This window comes from Neopelma chrysocephalum, unplaced genomic scaffold (assembly GCF_003984885.1).
Source record: "Neopelma chrysocephalum unplaced genomic scaffold, ASM398488v2 Primary Assembly neopelma1_24, whole genome shotgun sequence".
Taxonomy (NCBI): Eukaryota; Metazoa; Chordata; class Aves; order Passeriformes; family Pipridae; genus Neopelma; species Neopelma chrysocephalum.
This window is the reverse complement of record NW_020897693.1, coordinates 46,930,048-46,954,704: the sequence shown is the minus strand read 5'-3', so window position 1 is coordinate 46,954,704 and position 24,657 is coordinate 46,930,048. Positions and strand designations below refer to the sequence as shown.

At 42.4% G+C, this 24,657-nt stretch overlaps 1 protein-coding gene across 2 annotated transcripts in view; it reads right to left on the bottom strand.

Annotated features, from left to right (window-relative positions):
* Nucleotides 1-3,135: 3,135 nt before the first annotated feature.
* Nucleotides 3,136-24,657, bottom strand: part of RCOR1 (REST corepressor 1) — an 82,308-nt gene continuing 60,786 nt past the window's right edge. Inside the window, exons 6-13 of one of the 2 annotated variants that reach the window (XM_027674005.1) lie at nucleotides 20,476-20,637; nucleotides 17,960-18,078; nucleotides 14,463-14,541; nucleotides 9,703-9,897; nucleotides 8,679-8,756; nucleotides 7,903-7,960; nucleotides 7,137-7,366; nucleotides 3,136-4,615 (exon numbers count right to left, since the gene is read on the bottom strand). In XM_027674005.1, coding sequence (XP_027529806.1) covers nucleotides 4,574-4,615; nucleotides 7,137-7,366; nucleotides 7,903-7,960; nucleotides 8,679-8,756; nucleotides 9,703-9,897; nucleotides 14,463-14,541; nucleotides 17,960-18,078; nucleotides 20,476-20,637 — 963 coding nt within the window. In that variant the 3' untranslated portion in view covers nucleotides 3,136-4,573. The remainder of the gene's footprint in view (nucleotides 4,616-7,136; nucleotides 7,367-7,902; nucleotides 7,961-8,678; nucleotides 8,757-9,702; nucleotides 9,898-14,462; nucleotides 14,542-17,959; nucleotides 18,079-20,475; nucleotides 20,638-24,657) is intronic. The other variant, XM_027674006.1, reaches the window with a different exon arrangement.

Sequence of the window (24,657 nt, the reverse complement as noted above, 5' to 3'; positions counted from 1 at the left end):
ATCACAACAGGCAGCTCCAGCTGGCAGCAGTGTACTAAAGGCTGCTGGAGTTTCCCAAGAGCCCAGGACTCCGATCCCTGACTCCAGGGAACCTGCACTCCAATGACACCTCCACACAGACGATACAACACAGGAAGGGGCAAACCCTGGTTGCATCTCCTGACCAAAATTTGAAAGGTAAGGGGGGTCAATTACACATCAGAACCACACTTTACATCAATAACACTTTACTACACATTTTATTACATCAATGGCTTGAAAAAATTTTATTTGATGTCAGCAAACATTGGAAATCATAGAAAAATGAATTATGTAGAATTTCACAAAGGAATTTACCCCACTATAATTCCTCATACAGTAAAATAATCCAAAACCAAATGTTACTTTTCAGTGGCTAAGCAATTTTATAATGCTATGAACATTCATCACAGTAAGTGTGCTGAATAATAGAAAACAGGCAAAAAAGACATTTAAAATATTACTTACAACAGCATTATTACAACATACTTTCTTTAAAATCCCAACGAGTATTTAATCACTTCAAAAGCTATACAGCATTTCCATTATATTTGCAAACTTAACCTTATACATCTTTTAAAATCTTGAAAAAACTTCTTTTAAGCAATCTATAAGCAGTTAACAAAATTGATAAAATCTACATAATGGAATACTATACACTCCAGTATAAATCTTATTTTAGGAGAATATGAATGTAAACACTCATTATTATACAACATGCATAGACTATACTGACCTTCCATCTTCTGAACTGTAACTTTCACTGCAATTGTGCTTTACTATCAACAGGAAAAGCTGCATTAATCCAGGGAGTGGCAGAAAGTATTTGCTTTAGGGGCATTGCACAAGATCACTAGATTTTTTACTTGCTGAAGACAAGCTGGAGCTAATAAAATAATTTTTCTCTTTTTTTTTGTAGACAGTAAGTATCAGGCCACTCATTGCTGAATGGGCTGTGCACAACTTTATACCAATTGGAAAAACACGCATTATCAAAAGAAATCTCCTCTGGTATTTTTGCATTTTGTTGACTTGGAGATTTTTGTTCACAAATCCAGTGATCGAGTTAGTGTAATGCACTGTTTGGCTCATATTTGGTGTGCAAGAATACCAACAGCATATTAGCGATTTCAGAGAATAAAAACTGAAATTTAAAGTGACAATGAGCATATTTTAATACATAATGTTTCTGATGTATTTGTACAGGAAAGAAAAATGTTTGTCAGGACATTGCTTTAAGAGAGTAAGAGTTTCACTCTTATTTTAACTATTAAAAAAGTGTTCTAGTGGATATTCATGGGGTCTTCCTGGTTGCAAACTTGTAAAAATATATTAAGAAATCATTATCCCCATTGGTATTAAATATTTCGAGACACAACCATTGTGGTTGCATTACCAGTTATGGCTACTATGGTCTTAAGCATCTGATTGTACATTGTTGCTATACTGTTAAGCACAACTGAGGCGTGTATTTTTTTCCCTTGGTTATAAGATTAAATTACAAAAATTGATCACTGTTTCAAACCAGTTAAACACGAATATTCAAGTAACAAGGTTTTTTTAATGGATAAGTGAAAAAAGAAGTTACCTAGCACTTTACACGACTACATAAAAATTAAATAGAACAAATGAAATTTGTTTATGCATATGCAATACACTTTTATATCTTTAAGATTTCTAAAACTAAAACTTAAACTATCATTTGCTTTAACGATACCATATTTTGCACAATAACTTATACTTAGGAGAAATAATTTCCCATTTTCCACAAAATATATATAATTATGACATTCACATTGATAGTTTAAGAAACAAAATTTAAGTGAATATTCTATCTTATGCAGTTATCTTTGTGGACCCTTCTAGTCAGAATGCAACCAGTTGATGTTTCTAATGCTTGACCCATTTAAAAAAAGAAAAAAAGGGTCTTCACCTAAACAAGATCAAACCATTTCAAAAGCTAAAATGATTTTATCGCATTTAAAAACATAGTTCAAGAGAACGTAAAAAACTAAACCTTTAAAATACAGTGCTATTATATTGCATGTATCAACTACAATAAGATAGCAGTCAACTGAAAAGTAATTAAACAACTTTTTTCTTCCTAATATCACGAATTATACATGTTTCCCCCTACCCCTTGGGGATGAAGCCAAAACACAACTTTTCTGATCATAAGATGGACAGATTTGAGGGCAAAAACCGATGGAAAGTCCTCACAGGTAACTAACTCTCCAGCAGAAGCCTCTCCTGACGAGTCCCCCCAGCTGGGATGCAGGTTCCCACAACATTCCCACACTGGCGAGGACCTGTCTCCATGCATTGGTACCAGCAGGAGGTTTAATACTAGAGTGTTTCTAATGAGCAGCATTGCTTTACACAACTGTCAACTGGATTCACAGTGCTATTTGCCCGGTCTTTAATCCCAATTCACACACTGGCTATCAACTAGCATCCTTTCCCACAGGAGACTCCCAACTCCAACTGGGACAGGTCTGAAGGAACATCTGAACCACGATCAGAGCTCCCAGTTCACAGCAACAGCTGTAGAGATACAAACATCAATACAAAGGACACGGAATAGCTCCCTTCCATCCTCCCATCACCTCGTAGGATCTCTCTGGAGCTACTAGAATGGAACTGCTCAGAAACAGCTACCAGGTTTCTGAAACAGGCCCTTTGTGGGCTCCATGCTCCAGCGTGCCCTAGGAAATCCCTATCTGCTCTGTGCCTGTGTGTCGTTGCTCAGTTTCTGATGTTGAATTACTCTCCTCACACAAGGCCCAAGGGGAAGGACTTTCCTTGGGCTGTGTCCACACTGCAGGAGTTGCACAGAGCTGGCTCTACTACCCAGCTTGCATCAGCCTGCCTCGCTCAGGTACAGAGAGCAGAGCCACTACAGCACACAACATGGCACAGCCCAGCAGCTAAACATCAGCACCAAGGACGGGGCTCAACTATGAGCTGCAGCACCTCAGCTGCAGGCCAGGCCACGGACTAGCTCATTTCAGGTTATGTTAAGAAAGGCTGGTGCTGTACATCACTGTGTGCCATCTTGGCTTGAACCCTCTGCAGAGGAAGAGAAGCAAAGAAGGTCCTTTTTTCCACCTGCAAAGACACCTGGTGGTTTCTTTCATCATCATTAAATTAACCATTTTTAAATGCTTTGTGACTAGTGTTATTTTGCAGCTTTCCACTGGACAAGAAGTAATAATGCTGCTTCTAGCCTCTCTGAACACTGTCTGCTTGGCAGTCAGCAACTACCTTGTTCAAGGTGCAAAGTCCTCATACAGGACTTCCAAGAACAGCTCCAGTTCAAGCCAGGTAGATAGGCCACAGCACAGGTCATCAGAGCAGAGGGCTGGGATTTGAAAGCTGCATGCACCAAGTATTTGGAAAAGCACCTCTTAGATTTTAAATTGCATATTTTGGTTCAGAACATGAAAGCGATGTGTGCTTCAGAAGGGTTAAAATGGCCAATGAAAATTAACCCGGTTCTTCTCCATTAAACTTCCAAGAGATCAAAAACTCTTGAAGGTTGAATTTTGTGCTCCAACCCCCGTCCAGACTTCCAGTGGGAGAAGCAGTTTGATGTCTTTGGCAAACAGCGCTCTGAAGAGAAATGAGACACTGGGACAGAAAGTGACCTATGGTAGCCAAATGTAAAAAGGCACATATTCCCCAAAGGAGAGGCACCAGAGAAAGTTTGTTTTGACTTAATCCCGCAGAGGATCAGGAAAAAGAAAGTTGTGTAGCACTCATTTAACAAGTTACAATGCAAATGCTGAATGCCAGGGGTTAAATAGCGTATCAAACAGTTTCAGGTTACGTATTCCCTTTTGCACTAAATAAAAGCCATTAAAATATACAGGAATAAAATGCTCAATTAGGGAGCTTTCTATGAAGCAAGAACACACAAATACAGTGGAAGAAATTGCACAAACCAGAAGTGTAATGAGTTATATCTACAACCTTGGACTGACCAAACCTTAGAAATAACATTTCCTATCGCTTTGCATTATTCAAGATTGTTTGTTAACATGTCCTGTCATGGCAGAACAAACCTGACACTGCTGGCATGTGCACAGGCCTCTCCTTTATAGAAAGCTCACTAATAATAGTGTCATCGTAAGAATACACAGGAAGCGGAGACCACAAGGCCATGCAGCAATACATACTTATACCCTATGGACCAAGTATTATAAGAACTCCTAATGTGTAGAGTTACTGTGGGGCTGCTAAGGAGCTCCTTGTTTTGCAGGTTGGTCAAAAATTTATAGGTGTTACTGGTTCTAGAAGTCCCCATGCTTAAGCATGATGTTGATGAAATGGAGAGCTGAGCTACCTGGGTGCTTTTGAAAGAAAGTGGAGGCAGTATGGAGGAATGAGGGGAGATTAAGGCAGATGTAGCACAGGACTGGAAGCGTTTGCCTTTTTTTTGGTAATAGCTGCTTGTCCACAGATATGATGCAGATGGCTGTCTGAGGTTTGCTAATACCTGATATCCTGGATAACACAGTAGTCAACACAAATTGTTCTAGGCTACAGCACCTTCTCACGAAGCAGATGCATATCTGACATCAAGAACAGAAGTAGCCTGGAGGAAAGGGGAAAGGGGGGAGAAAAAGGAGATGTTTAGTTTAAAATGAATACACATAGGCTTTCTTGCATCTCCAAACTTCCCCAGATCCACGGTACTAAAAGCAACTAAACAGACAACCCTGGCACATAGGAAGAATCGCAGCAGCTTTCCCTATTTTGAGGCACACTGGGATTTGTTGTTGGGAATGTAAACATATAGGAATTAAGACTGGAGCTGAGGCTGTTTCATAATCAGTAGTCTCACCTCCCTCCTGCAGAAAAAGGGAACTGTAGCCACTTGCTATGGAAAAGCCCAGAGACCTCAGAGGGCTGATGAAGCTTTCACCAGGCTGGTGGCCAGACAGCTAAGGCATGCCAGGGGAGAAAGCACCCAAGGGACTTCAGTGTTAGGCCAGCAAAGTCTTCTCCTGGCTGCTGCAGAGTCCCCCTGACTTGACCAGACACCACCCGTGTAAGTGCCTTCAGGAGCAGGTATCAGTGACGCGGTACTGTGCAGCTCAGGAGGGACCGGAAAACCTGCTCCTAGGCCACACAGATCACTTATGGGATAATCCCAATGATATGTCACCTTGCCCCCAGAACTGCTGAGACAGGCACCCAGTCAGCACAGTGCTTATGTTACTTCTGAAGGCAGGAGCACTACATTTATAGCCAGTCTGAGAGGCAAGGTTTGATGTGCTCAGAGAGCATGGTGGCCACTAGATACCCACTGTGGGACAGCTTTGTGTCCCTTCCGTATGTGTTTTTATAAAAAACTGCAGGCTTGGTAGTTAAAATCCCCTCCATGCTGCCAGCCATGACATATCAGTTCTCCTACAGTCCAGAACAGGCCTCATCAAGACCCACAAGCCACACGGGGCTAGGCATATGTAGTCTGTCACAGCTGGCAGCTCACTGCCACCCTGCCTAGCTCCTGTCTGTGTCAGCCTGGTGCAGGCAGGCTCTACCCTCATCCCCACAGTATTGCAGGGCACTGAACTGCCTGACTCTCGCAACAGCTGCCATTTCTCCAGGCTTTGCAACCATTTCCACCAGACTGTTGTTTTGGTCTGGTTCCCACCACTCAGCACTTGTTCTGCTCCAGACTGGGCACTTTCCATCACTAGTTTCAGGGATCACAACAGCTGCTCTAGCAGTAATCTTACCAGACCTTGCCATCATGCCTCCACTCTCCCTGCTCCTCCTCTGCTAACTCGTTTGGGATCCTCATTGTTCCAGTACACGCACACTTGGCCACATCAGCCCACTCCAGTTCCTGTTGCAGCCATTTTTTCCTACATCAGGCAAGACTCACCTGTTTTGACCTCAACTGTCAGGAACAAGGGTGTATTTGAAGCTAGGGAGAATCTCAGAGCACTCAGAGAAGAAAAGTTCTGCATTGCCAACAGATACAACTCTACCGATGACAGGAAAAGGCAGTGACATGAGCCACCTATCTTTCAAACTGGTGGCTCTACCTTTCAATTCAGGAAGAATGGGGCAATTTCACTCACACCCTCCTGAGAAGGTGAGTTTTCTGAGTTTGATTTTATTTATCTGCCATACCTTTGGATCTAGTTCCCAAATATAAGCATCTTTGAATTACATGTTATTAGGATTTGTGAAGCAGTGGAGTTCTGCTTTTTGAATGTCTGAAGGACAAGGTATGGGGTGACCCACCCTTAATCAGACCAACAAAGATATACACTGAGAAGTCTTTAGTCCAAAATTTGCCCTATGTTGTTGACTGTGCTTGCATTTAGAAGACACAGCTTTTGCACCAAGCTGTCTTACAAATTAGGTCAAAGGAAGTCCTTGACATTTTTAACACACAAACCTCTACTGGGGTTTTTCTTTGCAAGATTGTGTTGATACTACATTTTTGTAACTCACTTTCATATTTAAACATTCTACAGTCCCTTAGTTAACTTTAAACATACATGGCCTTTGGAGAAGTGTTAACTCCGTGAAGCTTCATCACAGAGATGCTGTTTCTAAAATGTCTGTCTTCACAGAAACTGCTGTAAAAATCATGGAAACTTTGTCTTTAGGTAATTCCAGAGTGAACAGTTTCACACACTCATCTTGTTTACAGCTTTCTTCCCTTCCCTCGAGTGAAGCTACTCAATCATCAAAAATGAAAGAGCAAGTTTTGGCTCAGAGGACTGTAGGGTCCCACAAAGCCAAATCTAGAACAGTTGGGAGAACTGAGTGCAGGGAAAACATCCAAGTGAGACAAAGATGTATGGGGTTTCAGCAGCAAGAGGCATTAAAACCTCCTTGTTCTGATGAGATACAGATACTGTCAGAGGGTTGCAAACCAACTGTTCTCTTTCTGCTTTCGTACATGCCTGGAATTCCCAATTCCCCAAATCAGTACTGGAATGTGTATATCCAGAGGAAGTGAAATATGCTCAGATTGAAGATTGTAAAAAATTTGCAAAGACTGTGTGTATATATGTATATATATATACACACACGTCTATCTGAACTGAGCTCAGATTGTGAATTTTATGTTACTTTTAAACTGGATTTACCTCATCTTCCTCTTCGGACATCTTAGTGGAATTATCAGGGGATTTTACAGGCTTCTGGCTATTGGTTCCATTTGTCTCCTCTTTGCCGTGCTCTGCCTCCCACTCCTGAAGGACTTCATCTATGTTGAAACGACGTCGATAATTTACAAAAAAGTTTTTCACTTGCACCACAGATTTGTTTCCAATCACATCAGAGATTGCCTGAAAGTCTCGGCCGTATTTTCTGATTGCTGGAAGCGACAAAAAGAAAAACAAAAGCAATGTGTTATTTCCACTAAGACCACAAATCAGGCTCAAGGAACAGCATAAGGATCCAAAGCTGAACCTCTGTCAAGGTTTCAAGCCTTTTTCAGATTAATCCAGGAAAAAAGAAGTCTAAATAGGGCAAGAGACACAGCTAAGACCAGCCCTGGAGAAGAGAAGAAAATAAAGGTTTAGTAAAAGATGGGCAGAGTCAAATCTACAAGACCTGTGTAAATCTTCCTGTACTGCTTGAAAAGTTACACAAGAGAACAGCATAGCAGTGATTCCAGCACAGTTTCATTTTCTGAAAGCTTAGACAAGCAGACATTATTTGCAAATATTCATATGATGAAATTTATACTGCCCAGGGAGGGGAAGGGGGAATATTTTTGCCTTGTTCAAATACATTCTTGGTGCATTAGTACACAGCAATGTCAAAATCCTTCATTAGCCACTGAAGGGAAACTCAGACCTGAAATGCAGCAAAGGTTTGACCATCAACAAATGAAGTACAGTGCCATACCTTGCACAGCAAGAAGCTGTTCATCTGTGGTCCAACGTGCATTAAATTTCTGGACAACCTAGACAGCAAAAAAAAAAAAAAAAAATTAGGTAACTTCATTTATGTACCTTCATTGTATCTGAGCTCTTAAAAACCCCTCAAAAGTGCAAAAAAGAATTGTTAGTCAAAGTATATAATTCCTTTAGTAGAAATGACATTTTCAGCATAAAGAACTGATGTGGCATCCATTCAGTTAACTGTGACATACACTGTGCCTGTAAGTCATCGTAACAAAAGAAGATAGGGAAGGGTCTGATCAGATAACTAAGAGCCACACTCTTCCAAAGCACCTACTTGTTTTTATCACAGACACCTGTAATCTTGGCCAAATTACTTCCAGCATGAGGTACCAGCATTGGAGGGAACACAGCGAAAGCCTCAAGTGCCCAAAGAAAGATGGGCCATTAATATCCTGTTCCACATTTCTCAGCATTTAGAGCAAAGCAACTACCTCTCTCAAAAGGGCATATAGATATAGCACTGGCAAATCATGATCTATCTGGGATACCTTTACTTCTGTTAGAAGCAACTTTCACAGATTTCAACTTAAACGCTGCTTCTTACTTTCTTCTCATCTCCCATTTCCATTACACATCAGTGAATATGGTAAAGGACCTGAGTCACACTGACAATCAATAGGACATTGCTCCTACTTTACTGGAAACCAATAGCCATGGTATGTAAACACAGATTAGCATTTATCTTCACAATAAGCAAGGGTCAGAAAATGATCTTACCTCTGGAAGTCTGTATTGTTCTATACCACCTTCAAGTTTTTCTTTGAGCGCGCTGTTTGTCTGTTTGATATTCTGAATCTGAAAAGAAAGTTTCATTCCTTTAAAAAGGATTAAAACATATCTTTGGACAAGCCTTATTTCTAGCAGCCTCAGCAGGAACCCCACAAGCTCAGCCTTTCCAAAAGGAAGTGTGTGGAATGCAGGAGCAGCTGGTGAATCAGGAGATCCCATTTAATTTATTCTTTGCTGTCTGCAAGTTATTTGGAGCACGAACTGCCCCAACTTTGAGGTCTGTATAAAGACCAGTATGAGAAGAAAGACCCCGTTTGCAGCAAGTAATGAATCAAAGACTGCTAGAGAGCTTCACTTCTCCCAGAGTGCCAAAAAAAGGCTTCAGGCCAAAATATCAATTCTATAAAGTTTAGAGACAGATCTATAAAGAGTTCGAGACAGACCTCTGCTTTAGAAAGAGCAAAAATGCTCAGATCTAGGCAACAGACTCATGTAGTAAACCTGTCTTTAATCACAGATATTTGAAAAACATTTGTTTAAAAGCCAGATCCATGAGGGAAGCAAAAGGTATACAGGAAAGTTTGTATAATGCCTGTCTAAGAAAGACTAAACCATATCTGCCTCTTCTAAAAGTACCATATGAAAAAGCAAAGGAAACCAGCTGCTGCAGATGGAAATTGGATACTGCTGAAACTAATGTCACCTGAGGAAAGTTCACAGTTAAAACCAAAGGAACTTTGAACTGCAAGAAACAGCAAGCGCCAACAAGTGTTCCTTCAAGTCCCACTGTGAACTTTTCCTTGCTTTTAGGTATAAAATAGGCTTGCCTAAAGAACTACAACATGAGATGTAAAACCCAGGGCTGCATTAGTTCAGAGCACAGAACTAGCAGTTTGTCAACTAAGCCACATAACAATGCACATCATCACTGCCAAGCCACAAATTCCTGCCAGCTTCGCAGACTGAAACAGGCATTACCACCAAAACCAGCCCATCCATATCCCATCCATACCTGTCGTTTGATTGAGACTAATTCCATGTCCAGTTGTCTGAGTACAGTGGTAGCAGCTGTTGCATTGGCAGAAACAGCCTCCACATCTTCCTGGGAAAGGAACATTCCTTTGGGAGGTTTCCTCTTTGCTCTGTTTTTGGCCTGTGTACTGTGCTTCTCCTTCTTCACCTGAGGGACAGTTTCAGCAGGCGGTACCTGGCAAAGAGCAGTCATTTTACAAAACTGGATGATCTTTAAAGGTCCCTTCCAGCTCAAACCATCCTGTGATTCTATGACTTTTAGCCATCAAAGACTGGAGAACAACAAAGCTACTTTGCAAACAGGATGACGTTTTTTGCTTTAAGTGGTGTGTCATACAAACACTGTCTTGTACAAATCTCTCCTTTCTTCTAGGCAGCTTTCAGTATTTACAGAGATACTGGTTGTCTTCTCTGCCCATTCTCATTTTGGGAGGCAGATGCACAATTTTGCAGCAGTTAAATGTTCTCCTTATTTTCAAACCTCCAAAACCTCTCTTCTTGCTTTCATCATCAGGCCTGAACACACCATTTTAACTGAACTCCAGAATGAAACAAAGTGGAGTTTGCCGACAGGGGAAGAACACAACTAGAACAGTTTACTGAGACTTGTATTATTACAAGTCAGACAGGAGAAGGAATAAACCAAATTTATTTAAAGGCAAAGGATAAAGGAGTGAGATGACTACAGAGTAATTCTTAGATTGTTACACCATTCCTTGGAAGACAAGTTTTCTTGCATAGCACTTGTATATCAACTGTTCCATTAAACTGATGCAGTTTTGCCTAAAATAAAATTTAAGTCTCTTTTGGAAAAACAAGTATTTCACAGACCGCTTATTATTTTTATCCCTTACATTTAAAGCAAAGAATTTAGCACACACCTCTAACGGGGAGATTAGCCAGGACACTACACTACACATCCTTCAAGAGCACATCTGATTCTAAAAACCAAAACCATTTCTTCCAGAAGTTATTTTCAACGTGCAACTCATAACTAAGATTTACTACCCAGTGACTGGAGCCTGGCCAAGAACACAGAACAGAAGAAGGGTGGCAGGGAGAGAAAAAGCAGAGAGGGGAGGTTGAATCCTCTACTTGATCACTGCCAGCTTTAAACACATTGGCTTCATTTAGAGCTATTGTTTCCCTCCTAATTTGCAGCTACATGCAGTTTCTACAGAGTTTGTGACATTTGCTCATTAGTGAACATTAAATGCTCACATTTGAAACCACACAAGGCTGAATACAAACCCCACGTAAGCATGAGGTTCTGACTCCCAAAGTCCAGAGGACTCCTGCACAGCTGTCAGCAGACAAAAGCTTGCACCCTCTTCCTGGGCACAACAGCCAGAGCCACATAACAGCAGTAATGTGGACAATTGCCTGTTCTCAACCTTTTTCTTCCATCGATTAGTGCAAAGTATTCCATGAGATACGATGCCTAAGGCAAGCCCAGAAGCAAGAGGTAACTATTGCCATGGCAGGATGGATACCCCTATTTCTTTTTGCAGAAGGGAGTGGTGAGCAGGGGAAAGCAAAGTGGTTTCCCACTATGAGCAAGTGAGGTAAGCTCTGTACCCTGCTTCAGAAGTGAGCACTTTGATAACTGAGCCAGGTAAATTATTCAGCATGGATAGGCATTTCAGATCTACTCCTATTTCATTTGCATACACAATTTCACAGGACCACACAGCAATACCTCACTACAGGTTCAGGCCGTAGGTTGACCAACATGCAATTCCCACAGTGCAAACATCCTAGAAGCCTCAACATTAAGGAAAAATGAAAGCAGTTTTAAATGACTGTTTTACACAGTTCAAAAAATGCAAAACTCTTTTGTGTTGGGGACAAGAAGCCAGAGCTCCAGCAGAACAGTTTTTGATGGCTCCAAATGCCTCCAGACCCCAGCAAAAATTTGAACATCTACTCTGCCTTGGAAACTCTTGCTTTCCCAGCCACACACATCCCTCTTTAGAATTAAATAAATTAATGAAAACCAGAGAGAATTAAAATGCAGGGATTTAACAGTGCTCCTCTGTTTATTTAGGTGTTGCCACTGCTATCCAGTGCACTTCAGTCTTACAAACCCCTTAATACAAAGTTCCCTTCCTCAGATTTTACTCTGTGAGAAGAAAAGACCAAGCTATCTCAAGCCATGTAAAAGCAGAGGATGAAATAGGAGGCATTTCCAGGAACAGGGAAGATATGGAGAAAGCAGCTCTAGGTCATGACCTCAGTATTACAGAGTCACTATCTGAGGAAACCTGAACAGTTGCACTAACACTGAAAGTAAAAAGGGAAGATTCCCCCTCCAATGATCCCCAAAAGAGGAAACAGATGAGAGATTTCAGATACTCTGAGAAATCCCAGTATTACTGGGCAAGTCAGATAGTAATCAATTCAGAGGCCACAAAAACATCTCTCTGCAGTTGGGACAGGGAGGTTCTTTACGGTAAGAGTCCTGAGGTGCTGACGCATCACCAGCCCTGCACATCTGACCACGTCATTAAAAGAAACACAATGATCAAGAACGACCTTATTGCCCCTTCCTGGATACCTGCTCTCTCTCAAGGCATTTCCATTAGCCCCAGGTGCAGGTACTGTAAAATCAGAATCATAAAATCATTAAAGTTGGAAAAGACCTCCAGGATCTTCAAGTTCAACTTTTGACGAACGCTACCATGACAACTAATCCATACCACTACGAGCCACATTCAGTCGTTTCTCGAACACCTCCAGGGCTGGTGACTCCACTACCTCCCTGGGCAACTCATTTCAATGCTTAACAACCCTTTCAGTGAAAAAAGTCTTCCTGATATCCAGCCTGAACCTCCCCTGGCACAGCTTAAGGCCGTGCCCTCTTGTCCTGTCATTAGTTGCCTGGGAGAAGAGGCCAACCCCCATCCTGCTACAACCTCCTTTCAGGTAGTTGTAGAGAGTGATAAGGTCTCCCACGAGCCTCTTCTTCTCCAGGCTAAACAACCCCAGCTAAACTCTTAACAGGCCATGAAGGCTGTTGGCTTCATTTTGCCCTCCAGCACAATCCCTGACCAGAAGAGCCCCCACAAGGCTGCCTGACACTGCACACACGGCCAGACTGCACATGCTACATGAGTTTCAGATTGGTAGGAGTGCCATGGCCTGCATCAGTGTGACAGGGAGGGCACGCAGCCTCCTCCCACACAATATTTTCTACAAAAATGCCTTGGTGGTAACTATTAGACATCTGATCTGGTTTGGTCTTACAACAGAAAGTTGGTAAAGAACTACCGTTCCCTCTTCCGCAGCAAATTCAGGGCATGGTAGGGAAGGAAGCAATAACAGAGGGGATTGAAGGGAGCTCTTTTACAGATGCAAGCTTTCAAAGAGCTTACAAAGAAATCTAAACTTGAAAATTAATTAAAATATTGGGAAATAGGACAATACTATTATTTACAAGACACTGGAGAGCTGCAGTATGCAGCTGCAACTTAGCCAAGTGAGAACCCTTCCTGTTTGGCTGTTGCTGAAGCTTCTGCAGTTTCTTGTAAGGATGAATACAAATGGCTTCACATCCACTCTGCTCCTAGACAGACATCAAGGGTGCTGGTCCTTTCAGTGGAAGCAACAGTTAGGCTTTTCTGGAAAGTCTAAAGAGCACCCTGGCACAGGCAAAGAACAGATGGGAATGTTGCAATTTTTCAGTTATTTCCATTAAAAATAATTTGTTGGAGAAATTAATCTCACTGACAGTGGCTGACAAAACAGCTGCTCTAGGACTTTGTTTTTGCCTCAGTTAGATCATGTTTTTAAATATTTCTAGTGGATTTTCCCTACATATAACCTTTAAAGGAATTTTAAAAAGGAAATAGAATGTCCGTGGGAGAGAAATTAGGCTACAAGAAATCAGGAAAGGGAACTACTTCAAGGAGAGATGGCCTTAGGATAAGCATCTTTCTCACTCACACATACAACCCACGCTGCAGCTGAAAGGCAAGGTGCTTTTATTTAGCAGCAGATAACCTGCAGGTTATAGACATGAAGTATATGCTTTCCAGTTAAGCATCACAGACTAGGTTTTCAAAACTGTTATATCTGTGTGGCTATTTTCATCCAGAACTCTATGCCCACTTCAACTACTTCATTTTAAGTGAGATGCAAGTACCACACTTAAAGTAGACAAAATATTCTGCACATATCAGGTTAAGGCCCCTCTGCCACACAAAATGAACCGGTCACAAAAACCTTCTCCTTTTCTTTTCACCAATGGAGCTGCAATCCTGGTGCAACTGAAATCCCCAGAACTACTGCTGGGAATTTCAGTACATCAGGAATTTACCTCAGAATCTAAGCTGTAGCTAAACACGCTCTTAATGGTCTACCTAGAACAAAAGGCTGTCTCTCCTCTCCTAAGCCACCTTAATGGGGAGATGCATTTCTACTCCATCTCCACGCAGTTAGGTTGATCTAAACCATGACTGAAGGTGGTTTAAGCTAACACACCCGAAGAGAGAATCAAAGAGAGTAGAAACAATCACAGACTACATAATCATGGGACGGTAAAGTCTGAAATTTTCCCAGTTCCATCCATAATAACTTATCTAAACTTGTCTTGATCTAAGAATAATTCTGAAGACAATTCTTTTCTTGTATGACAACTATACAAAGCACAAAAAGAAAATTACATACTGTCAGCTTCTACATGAAGTAGCTAGTAAGTAAACACTTTCATTTGTACAGAAATAAGAAAAAGAATTATACCTCCTTTTTGCTCTCCTTGTTTTGTTCAACTTCAATGTCAATTGGGTTATTTCCATTTGCTTCCTCCATTTCATCCTCACTGGAAAACAAAAGCAAACAATACTGTATTAGTTTGTGAGACTCTCTTTTTCTACAAATAGAGTGCTAAAACAAATGCATGGATGCAATATCCAGTCCAACAGCTTTCCTTAGTTTTATTCCCAGGATGTGGGGTTTTTTAGAGGGTTGCAGGTATCTTTGGGTTCCTTTGGCTTTGGTTTAAGTCAATAAATTCTTAACTGTGAAGACAGTACATACAGGATAACTTCTCAGTAGTGTACTTGGGCAAAGTAAGTCTGCACAGAGATATGAAATTAATTCCACAAGTTATCTTTTAAAGAACATGGGACACTGAGCATTTTAACTTTAGGCAAACTGACAGAAAGAAAGACTGAGAAATAGAGCAAGTAGCTAAAACTTGGATTTCACAGAACTCCTTTACATTTTGCAAAACAGACATGCACAAGATGAGCTCCCTCAAGAACAAGTATAAAAAATGTTTGGTTGTTTTGTTTTTTCTTCAGTGACAGCTTTACATTTTATTTTCCCTTGGAAAAGAAAAAGACTATCAGTTACAGAATAATAATAAGCATGAAATTGGGGCCATATTGAAAGTGACCCTGGCACACCTGTCCACTTTAGCTTCATTGAAATTTTAATCAGACATTAAATCAAATGTATTTCCACCATTTAGAATTTTTGTACTGTACACAACTGAAGTTAATTGCACCATTTGAGATGATGCCCAGAAGCAGAAGACATAAGCTGATCTAATACAAGCTTTTTACCTTTTTTTTTTTTTTAAATCAAAAAAAACACCCCTATTTTGTCAAGTCAAACTTTGTAGCCTGGGCTGAAGAACCATCAGCTGGTGCAGGTACGCCACAGCTTCCGTGCAGGGCAGAGCTGTACTACAGTGCTGGAGCCAAAAGGGTACAGCTCCTGGCTGGCTCCCTGCTGCAGCCACATCTCAAGGAGGAAGGGACTGCCAGGTGGCTTGGGCTGGCATCCATCTCCACAAGAGCAGTCACTTGTTCAAGCCACTTCTGCTCTCCTAAGCTGCCTGGCTCACTAGCTGATTCACAGGACATTTATTCTGAGTAATCACAATTCCAGGGAATAAACTCCCAAGCATCCCCTCCCAGAGCTGAACACACAAAGCCCCTCACACACTACTAAGAACAGCTCCTGAAAACCTGGTTCTAAATGCACTGGGAGTTATTTTAGCAACAACCTGAGGAGCTGGGGAATTTCCCTGCCTAGCCACAGAAGAGATACAGAGGTATTCGAGTGAGATACCTCAGACTGCCACTTCACTTAACCCCATCTCTGAAAGAACTTCCTTGTGTTCTCACCTAGGTTCAGATTCCAGCCTTTCTACAACAGTCAAGTCCCACAGCCTTTGCTGTGCTGATAGTTTGATCCTGTATTCTAGCATGTTCTCTAGACATGAGCTAGATCAAAACCCACCCACTCATTTCTGCAGTTTTAGACACTGATCACTATAACCAAAGAGCACTTCTGCAGTTCTGCCAGCACAGAATGGCAGAGTACAACCTGAAAATCCGGGCACCCTGAACTCACCCAGTGTGGATTCCACACCCCACATGGTTGCACTGACAAACCCTTTGGGGGTGTAGGGTTTGACTATTTTATGTAATGGAGGGGAAGAATGGAAATCAAAAATCAAGCTGATGGCCTTGTGCTTAGCTTGCTGCAGATGTAAACCAAATATGCATTTCCAATCCAGCTGCTTTCCTCAAAGGTTACAAAATTGCAGCACGTGGCAGCCCATACAGTTCTTTCCCAATCACCAGATGGTTTGAGGTGCCGCTTTTCCTACCAAACAGGCATAGGTACCTGAGAGGTGTATTTCCAAATTGCAGTAATTTCACTTATGAGCACAGAACAAAAATAGAGGAGGTAGTATGAAAAGACCCTAAACTACATAGTATGAGACAAACAAATACTCCTTATAAAAGATTCCATGCCCCCCCATAAATTAGTAGGAAAACTAAAACCAACCAAACTAAAATAAAAAAATAAATAAAACCCATCAGGATGGGGAGAAGAAAAATAGACAGCCTTTGCAGAGAAAAGAAAGGAACAGAGTGGAAAAAGAGACTCAAGTCAAAGAAAGCCAACCAAATACTGGACAAATTGGCTGGCAGTATTCTCCCTGGCCCTGCCTGTTAAGCAAGTATTGTTGACCTAATGGAGAGATGGGAGAGGTTGAGTGAGTCATTGGTGTAGAACAGCTCAACCCTAGAAGCACGTTTCTTCCCCCTTTCCAAACAGAGCTTGCTCATATGCACTGGAGCCAGCAAAGAGCTCCTTGGGAAGTGCAGCAACTCCTTTGAGGGAAAAACTTTCGCAGAATTGTGCCCGATTATATTAGAAGTCTTCCAAAGCCAGGCACAACTCAAGTTTGGTCTGCAAAGACATTAACTGCATTTTAGAGCAGGTTGAGAAGGCACTTGCATCAAGCAGATGGAGTTGCTGCTGTTCAGAGGGGTTATCTCCCCACAGACACCTGAGGCCTCTGCACTTCTGAGGCTCTGCCAGCTCCAGAACTAGGCAAAGTCACCAAGTGGCAGTTCCAACTGTACAGATACTTACAGCACTACACACAAGGCCACTGGCTGCTTTACTTTCAAGGGCTTCCATGGTTATCCAGGAGGGTGAACTTGCAGAAAAAGCAGGAGTCAAGCTCATCTGCTAAACCTCAGTAGCTAGTGACCTCCGGAACACCACCAGCCTCACTCAGATCCTAATGCACCCAGCAGTCCTTGGGACACCTCTGCCAGAGAGCTCATCCTGAGTTGCCCTCTGCTACCCTCTTCTCAGTCACTCAAAAACAGAGCCTTAACTTCACCTTTCTTAGGAAACAGCTTGGCTTGACATCCTTACACTGGTCACAGTTTTCTAAGAGGCAGTGGAGGGTCTGTGTGCATACACACACAGGAGAGAGATCCTGCACTGGAGCCTGTTCCCCATATCAGGTGCACATTCTCACTCTGCTGAGCATCACAGAGAGGAAATAAAGGCAGATTTCTAGCTCTTTCATTACTTCCTTTTACCATCCTGCTTATCAGCTTTTCTGGCTCTGCTGACTACAGTGCCAATCAGACTGTAAACAGTATTAATTTCATTTTCTCCACCCTCACGCAGTATCAGAGAAAACGGTCTAGAATGGGACGGTAACCAGTGTATTAGAGGGCAATCAGGAATCGCACAGTGTTGAAAAAGGGAGCACACCTAATTGCCAACAGATTCCCTTTGGCTTTAAGCAAAGCAAAACATGCACAGCAGGGAAGAGGGGTGGGGAAAGGTGTGGTACCAGGAAACGTTTTGGGGAAAATCCTCCATCTAGTTTCTTACAAGCTAATAGGAATCTCTGGGATAGTCTAAAGAAACCAGTGTGTGGCAATACACAACCTTTCTGCTTGCAAACCTACCTTTCCTCACGTTCCCTTTTTTGTTTACGAGCATGACGGTCCATCACACTAGTTTTAGTCCTTGTCTTCTTCCAGGAGTAGTAAAATTTCACCAAGCTGGCTATTGATTTGTCAGGAAGCTGTAAATTAAACATGTATCCTTTTATATGTTTATATGTAAAGTATCCCCAGGAGTTCATATACAATTGGTCTGGTTTTGTCAAGGAACATCTGATCTCTCTACATTGGATTGTCTCAAAGGCTCAAGCAAGGCAGTTCTGCAGCCTTTCCAAAAACGAGCTATGGCAGAGTGTTTCAGGTTAGTGCCTACTATTTAGGACATCAAAATCTCTGAAGAGCATCTCAGCAAGCCTCCACTCATCAGCCACGTAGCTGGTTCCCTTCAGAGTAGAGGAACAGAGCAAGAGCATATCCAAAATGAGGCCTTGAAACTGAGATAACCGTTTTAAAAGCCGACACAGACACGTGTAAACAACTGCAGGAACTGCTGAATTGCAGGCACCATCCCAAGCACATCTTTGATATCTGGTTAAATAGGTTTATTCACACCATTCACATGATGAAGTCTATTCAAAGGCATCAACAAAGGATGTTTTCAAAAGGTGAAATGTTACTGTATGGTGAACTGACAATACAGAAAAACACAAGTCTCAGAATCAATTTTTTTGGTCCTCCTACTAATACCATTACCCTGTAGCTATGAATGAAAGGTCTGCCTCCAAAAAGCATAAAACTACATTACAACTAATTCTCTACTTCTGAAATACTCTGCATGGATGTTCTTATACCGGACTTTTAAAAGGTAAAAGTCCAGCCTTTCTTGCTGAATAACACATGTTTTAGTTAAGTGTCTGATTCAGCTTGGAGGGCAGAACAGGTGGGGCTTGAAACAAAACTGTGAGCAAGAGCCAGATCTCTCTTATTCAGATACTGCAGTTTAAGTCTTCACTTGAGATAAGCCTGGTTCTCAAACTGCAGATTGACTTTAGGTTCTAATAGTGGATCACAATAGAACTACCACTCTGGCCCACAGCTGCACACAGGCAGAAATCCATCTGTGCTGGCAAAGCACAGGTGCTGTGTCGATGTTGTGTTGCCAATAGCCACGCAACAGGCTGGTATGCTGGAATTAAGAGTTCCACAGAACAAACTCAGGGACAAGGCTGTTCTTGACAAACGTCCACTTGGCTACAAATCCGTGCTAAGAGTGCCAAAATATCAGAACTAGCTTCGGTAAATAACATAACTTGCTCTTCATTCTCTGGTCTTGATGATTTCTCCCCTCAGTTCCAAACTGCATTGGTGCTAATGGGGCAGCATATATAAACTAACTACTAACGTGCTCCCGAGCCATTGATTCCTGTCCCTTGCTAAACACAAAGCTTCTTGCCATTTAATTTCTTTCATGCAGGATGGCTTTCCTGGGAGCAACAGTAAAAAAGTATCATTAGCTAGGGAACAGTGCATTAGCTTGGCATCCCTGTATTGGAATGCACTTCACTGAGGGACAGAGCCATGCTCCTGCACATAAACTGAATGGAGAATTTCTTGCTTTAGCATTTAACCAAGCAACGGGATGGGCTTTATGTTCTCTTTTTTTCCCCAGGACATTCCCCTCCCCTTTTTCCCCCCCTATATAGAAACAGAGGAATAAAGAAGCTTCACCCTTAAAGAGTTCCACAAGTCCAGACTGCCCATAGTTTGTGCAAGCCCTGTCACCTGACCGAAGGCAGTGGGAGACCCTAGGACTCCAAGAACATTTGGAAATGGACATCAGTGAAGGAACATTCAAGGAGGACATGAGGCACTTTACTGAAGGAGAGCAAAGAACAAAGTCTAGTTCCCCATCCAGGTGATGAACTAGAAGACACTCTCAAGATACAATTAGTAATAGTTTTTAACATCCCATCCTCTCCCTCTTTCAAAAGAAAATTGCACATTCCCCTAGCACCTCCCTTTCAGGCAGAAATCTACCCTTGAAGTTTTCAATCACAGTTTAAAACAATATCAATACCAACCAAAATCAAAGGACTGAATGCTTGCAATGATGTATAAATCTCCACCACAGCATCCGCTGACAGTCCCAAATCACATTAAGCACAGACTTCATAGTTAAATAAAATTAATTCCTAAAAAGCAGGCTGTAAGAAAGGAAATCAACTTTGCACAGAGACGATCTTTATTGTGTGTGTGTGTGTGGGCACGTGTGTATAGACCACGCCTGAACTCCAGCTGAGACAAACACTACCATGGCACACAGGGGACTGAAAACTGTAATTTCCAACCAAAAAAATTGTACAGTCAAAGTCTATCCTGAACCAGTAAAGCACTTTAGGAAAACACTTCTACAGAGACTCTGGAAACAATATTATTTCTTTCTATTCATGGCAGTATTTTCCCTCTAACATCTCCTCTAGCCTCTCCCAAGAGCATTACACATGCATTCAGCACAATTGGCACTGAAGATGACAGTCCAACTGCCCATTCTGCTTTTCCACTCCTGTGACACCACTTACCATCTGCTGGATCCTGTGAAAAGTTTTCCCATGGAAACTGAAGGCCTGTTCAAACAAGACCTTGTCTTCCACTGTCCACTCATCTGGGAATGGAGTAAAGTTTGGCAGATCTGCCAAAGACTTCTCGATGTTGTGCTTGTGCCAAAACAGCATCCCAAGGGCCTAGAAATAATACAGACACCAAGGGGACAATCATAATTGAAAATAATTGTAAAAAGAAACATGACTGGAAAATGGAAAGGGAAAGCTACCACATTTTTCTCAGGCAACACATTAGGTATAATTTTAATTCACAGCTACATCAGATGCTTTTCTGAGTGTGAGAAACCTGGAATCTGACCCCCACCTAGGCTGTGAAGATCAACCTGAAGTTTATCAAAAACACACAGGCAGTCACATAATAAGAGAGAAGCAACAGAAAGGTGGGAGAAGAAAACTGAAGAAATTACTCCAGCTTTACCCATCATGGTATGCATAGGAAAGCTAAGCAAAGACTTGGGAAATCTAGGTAAAAAACCAGTTTCTTGCCAGTGCTGAACTCTATTTCCCGACAATCAGAAGGACGGTTTAGTTGACTGGGAGTTCTTATGGTTGTTTAGGGGGTTCTTTCTGAGGGGGAAGGGTAAAAGGGTTAGAGGATGAGAGAAGAACTGGAAGAAGGAGCGTGCACAACCTTGACTTGCTGCTAAAATGTCCCTGGACCAAAGGAGGAATAAATCTCACTCATTTTGGGGGCTGCTCATTTGTTCCCTTGAGAGATGCCTCATTTCACTGCTGCAGTCTCTCATTCTCAGTTCCAAAGACAAAGTACATGTGCTGCGCTTCAGCACCTGCAAACCATCCTCCTCCTGCTGCCTCCGAGACACTCACACGCAGCCCCTCCCTCCCAGGGGTGCACAGTCCCTGTGTGCTATGACACATCACTGCCTCTGGCATGCCAACAACCACTGCAAGTCATTTTGGGAAAGCCTGACTCTACAGAGCTAAAAACCAGCCTTTCACAATGGCTGTGAAATGAAAGCAATCCCTAACATGCTGAGTAAAACATAAGAGTAACCTGCTCATCATATGCAAACTCAGCTCAGGTTTCGCAGCCATAGTTACCCTCTTCTAGTAGTTTCGCCCTGGCTGCTCAGTGTTACAAAATCCCTCCAAATCTGGGGTTTCCCCACTATGCTTTGCTATGCAAAAAGCAGTTCCTTTATGGGATCTTGTGCCCTTAAAATTATCAGAGAGCATGCATATAAATGTTAGTGATATCCAAGATCTTGCCCAGACCCTACTGGCCTCTCAGTGCTTCCCGGACACCCTCTCCTTCCTTCTGCCATCATGCAGAACAAGTAGTAGTCTTGGTTGCATCACAGTCACTCAAGATATCACAGGAGCCACGCAGTCACTCTGGCAAGCATGGGGCCAAAGGAACTATTTTGCAGTCATGAAGGACTGAGTTTTCTCTCCCCTGCCATCCTTTTCAGCTTCAGACACAAGCTGTACCAAATATCCCCATGAGGAAGCAAGGGAAAAACAAGGAGCAAGACATTTTGGGAGGAGGGCAGGGTATCATTAAATACTACTGAGATGCTAGCGAGGGCTGAGGGGACAGCTGCTTACACAAAGCAAAAGGTAAACAAAAAGATTTTCCTTACAGGCTTGTTTTAGCAGCAGAGCAATATTCCTCCTCCACCCCGTGCTGCCCGAGAAGAACTCTGCACTCATACACGGGTAAGTACACAGTTTTCCCAGACTCTTTTGTCCAAAGGTGTCTGACACAGGCTGGCAGGAAAACACGGCTCACAGCCAGACTTACTGTAGTGCTTCCAAAAGCCTGCGACTGCCACAGCTCAGCACAACCACCGACAGCTGTTTGCACCACCAGCTGAAGTGGGCTTGCCCTGCCGGAGCTCACTGGCCTGCAGGAGCCTGTCCTTTGCCTGCCCTCCAGCTGGCAAAGCTGCAGAGACTCTCACCAGCAAAGCCCCAAGCCTCCAACCATCATCCAACAGCAGCAGAGCCAACAGGGCACTCGGCCACAGGCAAGGGGAGAGAAAGGACAGAGCTGGGAGCTGCACATGGCACAGATGTGGCTGGTTGGGCTAGACGGGAACAACGCTGGGCAGAGGAGGGCTGGCACACACCCCAGAACCCTGCCAGCTGCTCATCACTCCCTTCAACAGACTGGCACGTCTTAGTCTGCAAAGGGAGGCTTTGGGCAGCGGGCACAGGTGGGAGAACGGGAATCTCCATGCAGTGACTGTCAGACAAGCCACCTGACCAGCTGTCAGGGGGATGTGTGTGTGGGAGAGGGCTGCCTTGGCCAGCAAAGCCCAGAGACGGTGGCCAATTGCTAAAGCAAGCTCTGACTGGCTTCCAGCTTGTCCACAGTTACTCAGCCAACTCTGATGATACCTGCTGAAGACGGAGTGTCCCTTGGTGACACAACAAATCATCCTGATTTGAAAGCCTTGACACTTGTCCCTATAATACAAAATGAATACATGCCTTCCAGAGCAACAGAAGATAGATCCTGTCCAGTTATTTGCTGGAAGTGCCTAGTGTAGTTGTCGAGGAAATCACAAAGGACCTGGGAAACATGTTTGACTCCAGAGTACTATGTGAGAGTACTACGGTAGGGATGAGAAAATTTTTAGAAGTAGGGAACTTTTACAAGTTGCTCAGCCACTTTACATCCTGGTGTGGCAAGTCCTACAACTTCTGTACACAGAAAAGAGGAAAACAGAGAAAAAGACTTCAAGGAACGAGTGGGAGGTCTGTATTTCCAACATTAAAATGAATGCAAATCTCTGCTAGCTAAATTTAAGTTTTTCAACTGACAAGAATTCAGTTGGGTTTTTTGTTGGGTTTTTTTTGTTTTTTTTTTTCAAATCACAAGCTTCATTTTGATCAGTCTTTTGTATCAGTCTATACTTTCCAAACATCACTTCTCCACTAAAATAATGAAACCCATTTCTATTACTCTGAGACCATCTCTCTTGGTAAATATTACCCACAATATCCAATATTAGGGTATACCCATATCAGCTGAAGAGAGTTACCATCTTTATGTTCATTTTAAGTTCACAGCCTTTTGAAGTCTTCATGTTCCTTTTATTGCTATTTTCTGCTCTTTGAAACTACAATTATCAAGTCTGATCATTCCTGGTTTTGCTGGAAATTTTGCTGGCTATCTCAATTTCAATGTTCTTGTTCAGCAAGAAGTCTTTTTGAGCATGAGTATCAACCACCGAAAGTCTGACTCAAAGATGACAGCAGAATCATTTAAATAGAAGCCCTTGCCCATCCAAATCATTTGTTTCTATGCTCTGCCTGAACAATTTTATAAACTTTCAAGTTTTCATAGAATCCCTTTATAGAGACAGTATGTGATTTGACAATTCAGTAAGTCACGAGATCCCCTGCCTTCCCTTTCCGGGCAAGTATTAGCGCATAAGGAAACTCCAGAGAATTCAGAAAAGTTTCCCAGGCACAGATCTACTCATGTCCCCAACAAGTGTTGAAATCAATGTTAGTTAACACAGGAAAGATTAGTACACAATCCTAGACCACAGGGAGTAAAGGGAAGATCTGCTCCTCGGATCAGGATTCCCATCCCTAGGCTACAGGTACTGGCTAATGTCAGTGACAGCTGGCAAAATCACCCACCATTACTGCACGACAAGGCAGTAGTGTTCATCTATGAAATGCAAAATGATTTGCAACACAGTTTTAAGGTAAATAACTGTGGATATTGGTTCACCTCAGAAAAGCATATGATGATTCAGTAGCTCATTAATAACTGCCAAGATATCCATGAAGCAAGAGATGGAGCAGTCAGCTGGAAACTGCAATGCAATCAGGCAGCTGTCCAAAGACAAGCCAGTCTTTTTAACATTATTTAGGGGTTCTGAAAGTGTGCAGGAGGAAGCATAACACTTATGGCCAGACTCTGTTAGAAATTACAGTGGCTTTGTTTTTTTGACTCTTCCTGTAAAACTAGGGGCTAACTCCATATCCCCAGATAAAACTACAGGTGAACTCCATATCCCCAGAACACAACTTAATGTTACTAGGAACAGTCAGTTTTGGGACAAGTAGGAGAGGAGAAAACACAGTCAGTAAAGAAGGGAAGAAGCAGTTCTAGGCAGTCACTTGAAGTCATGTTTTAATACAAGCTGGAAAATATTT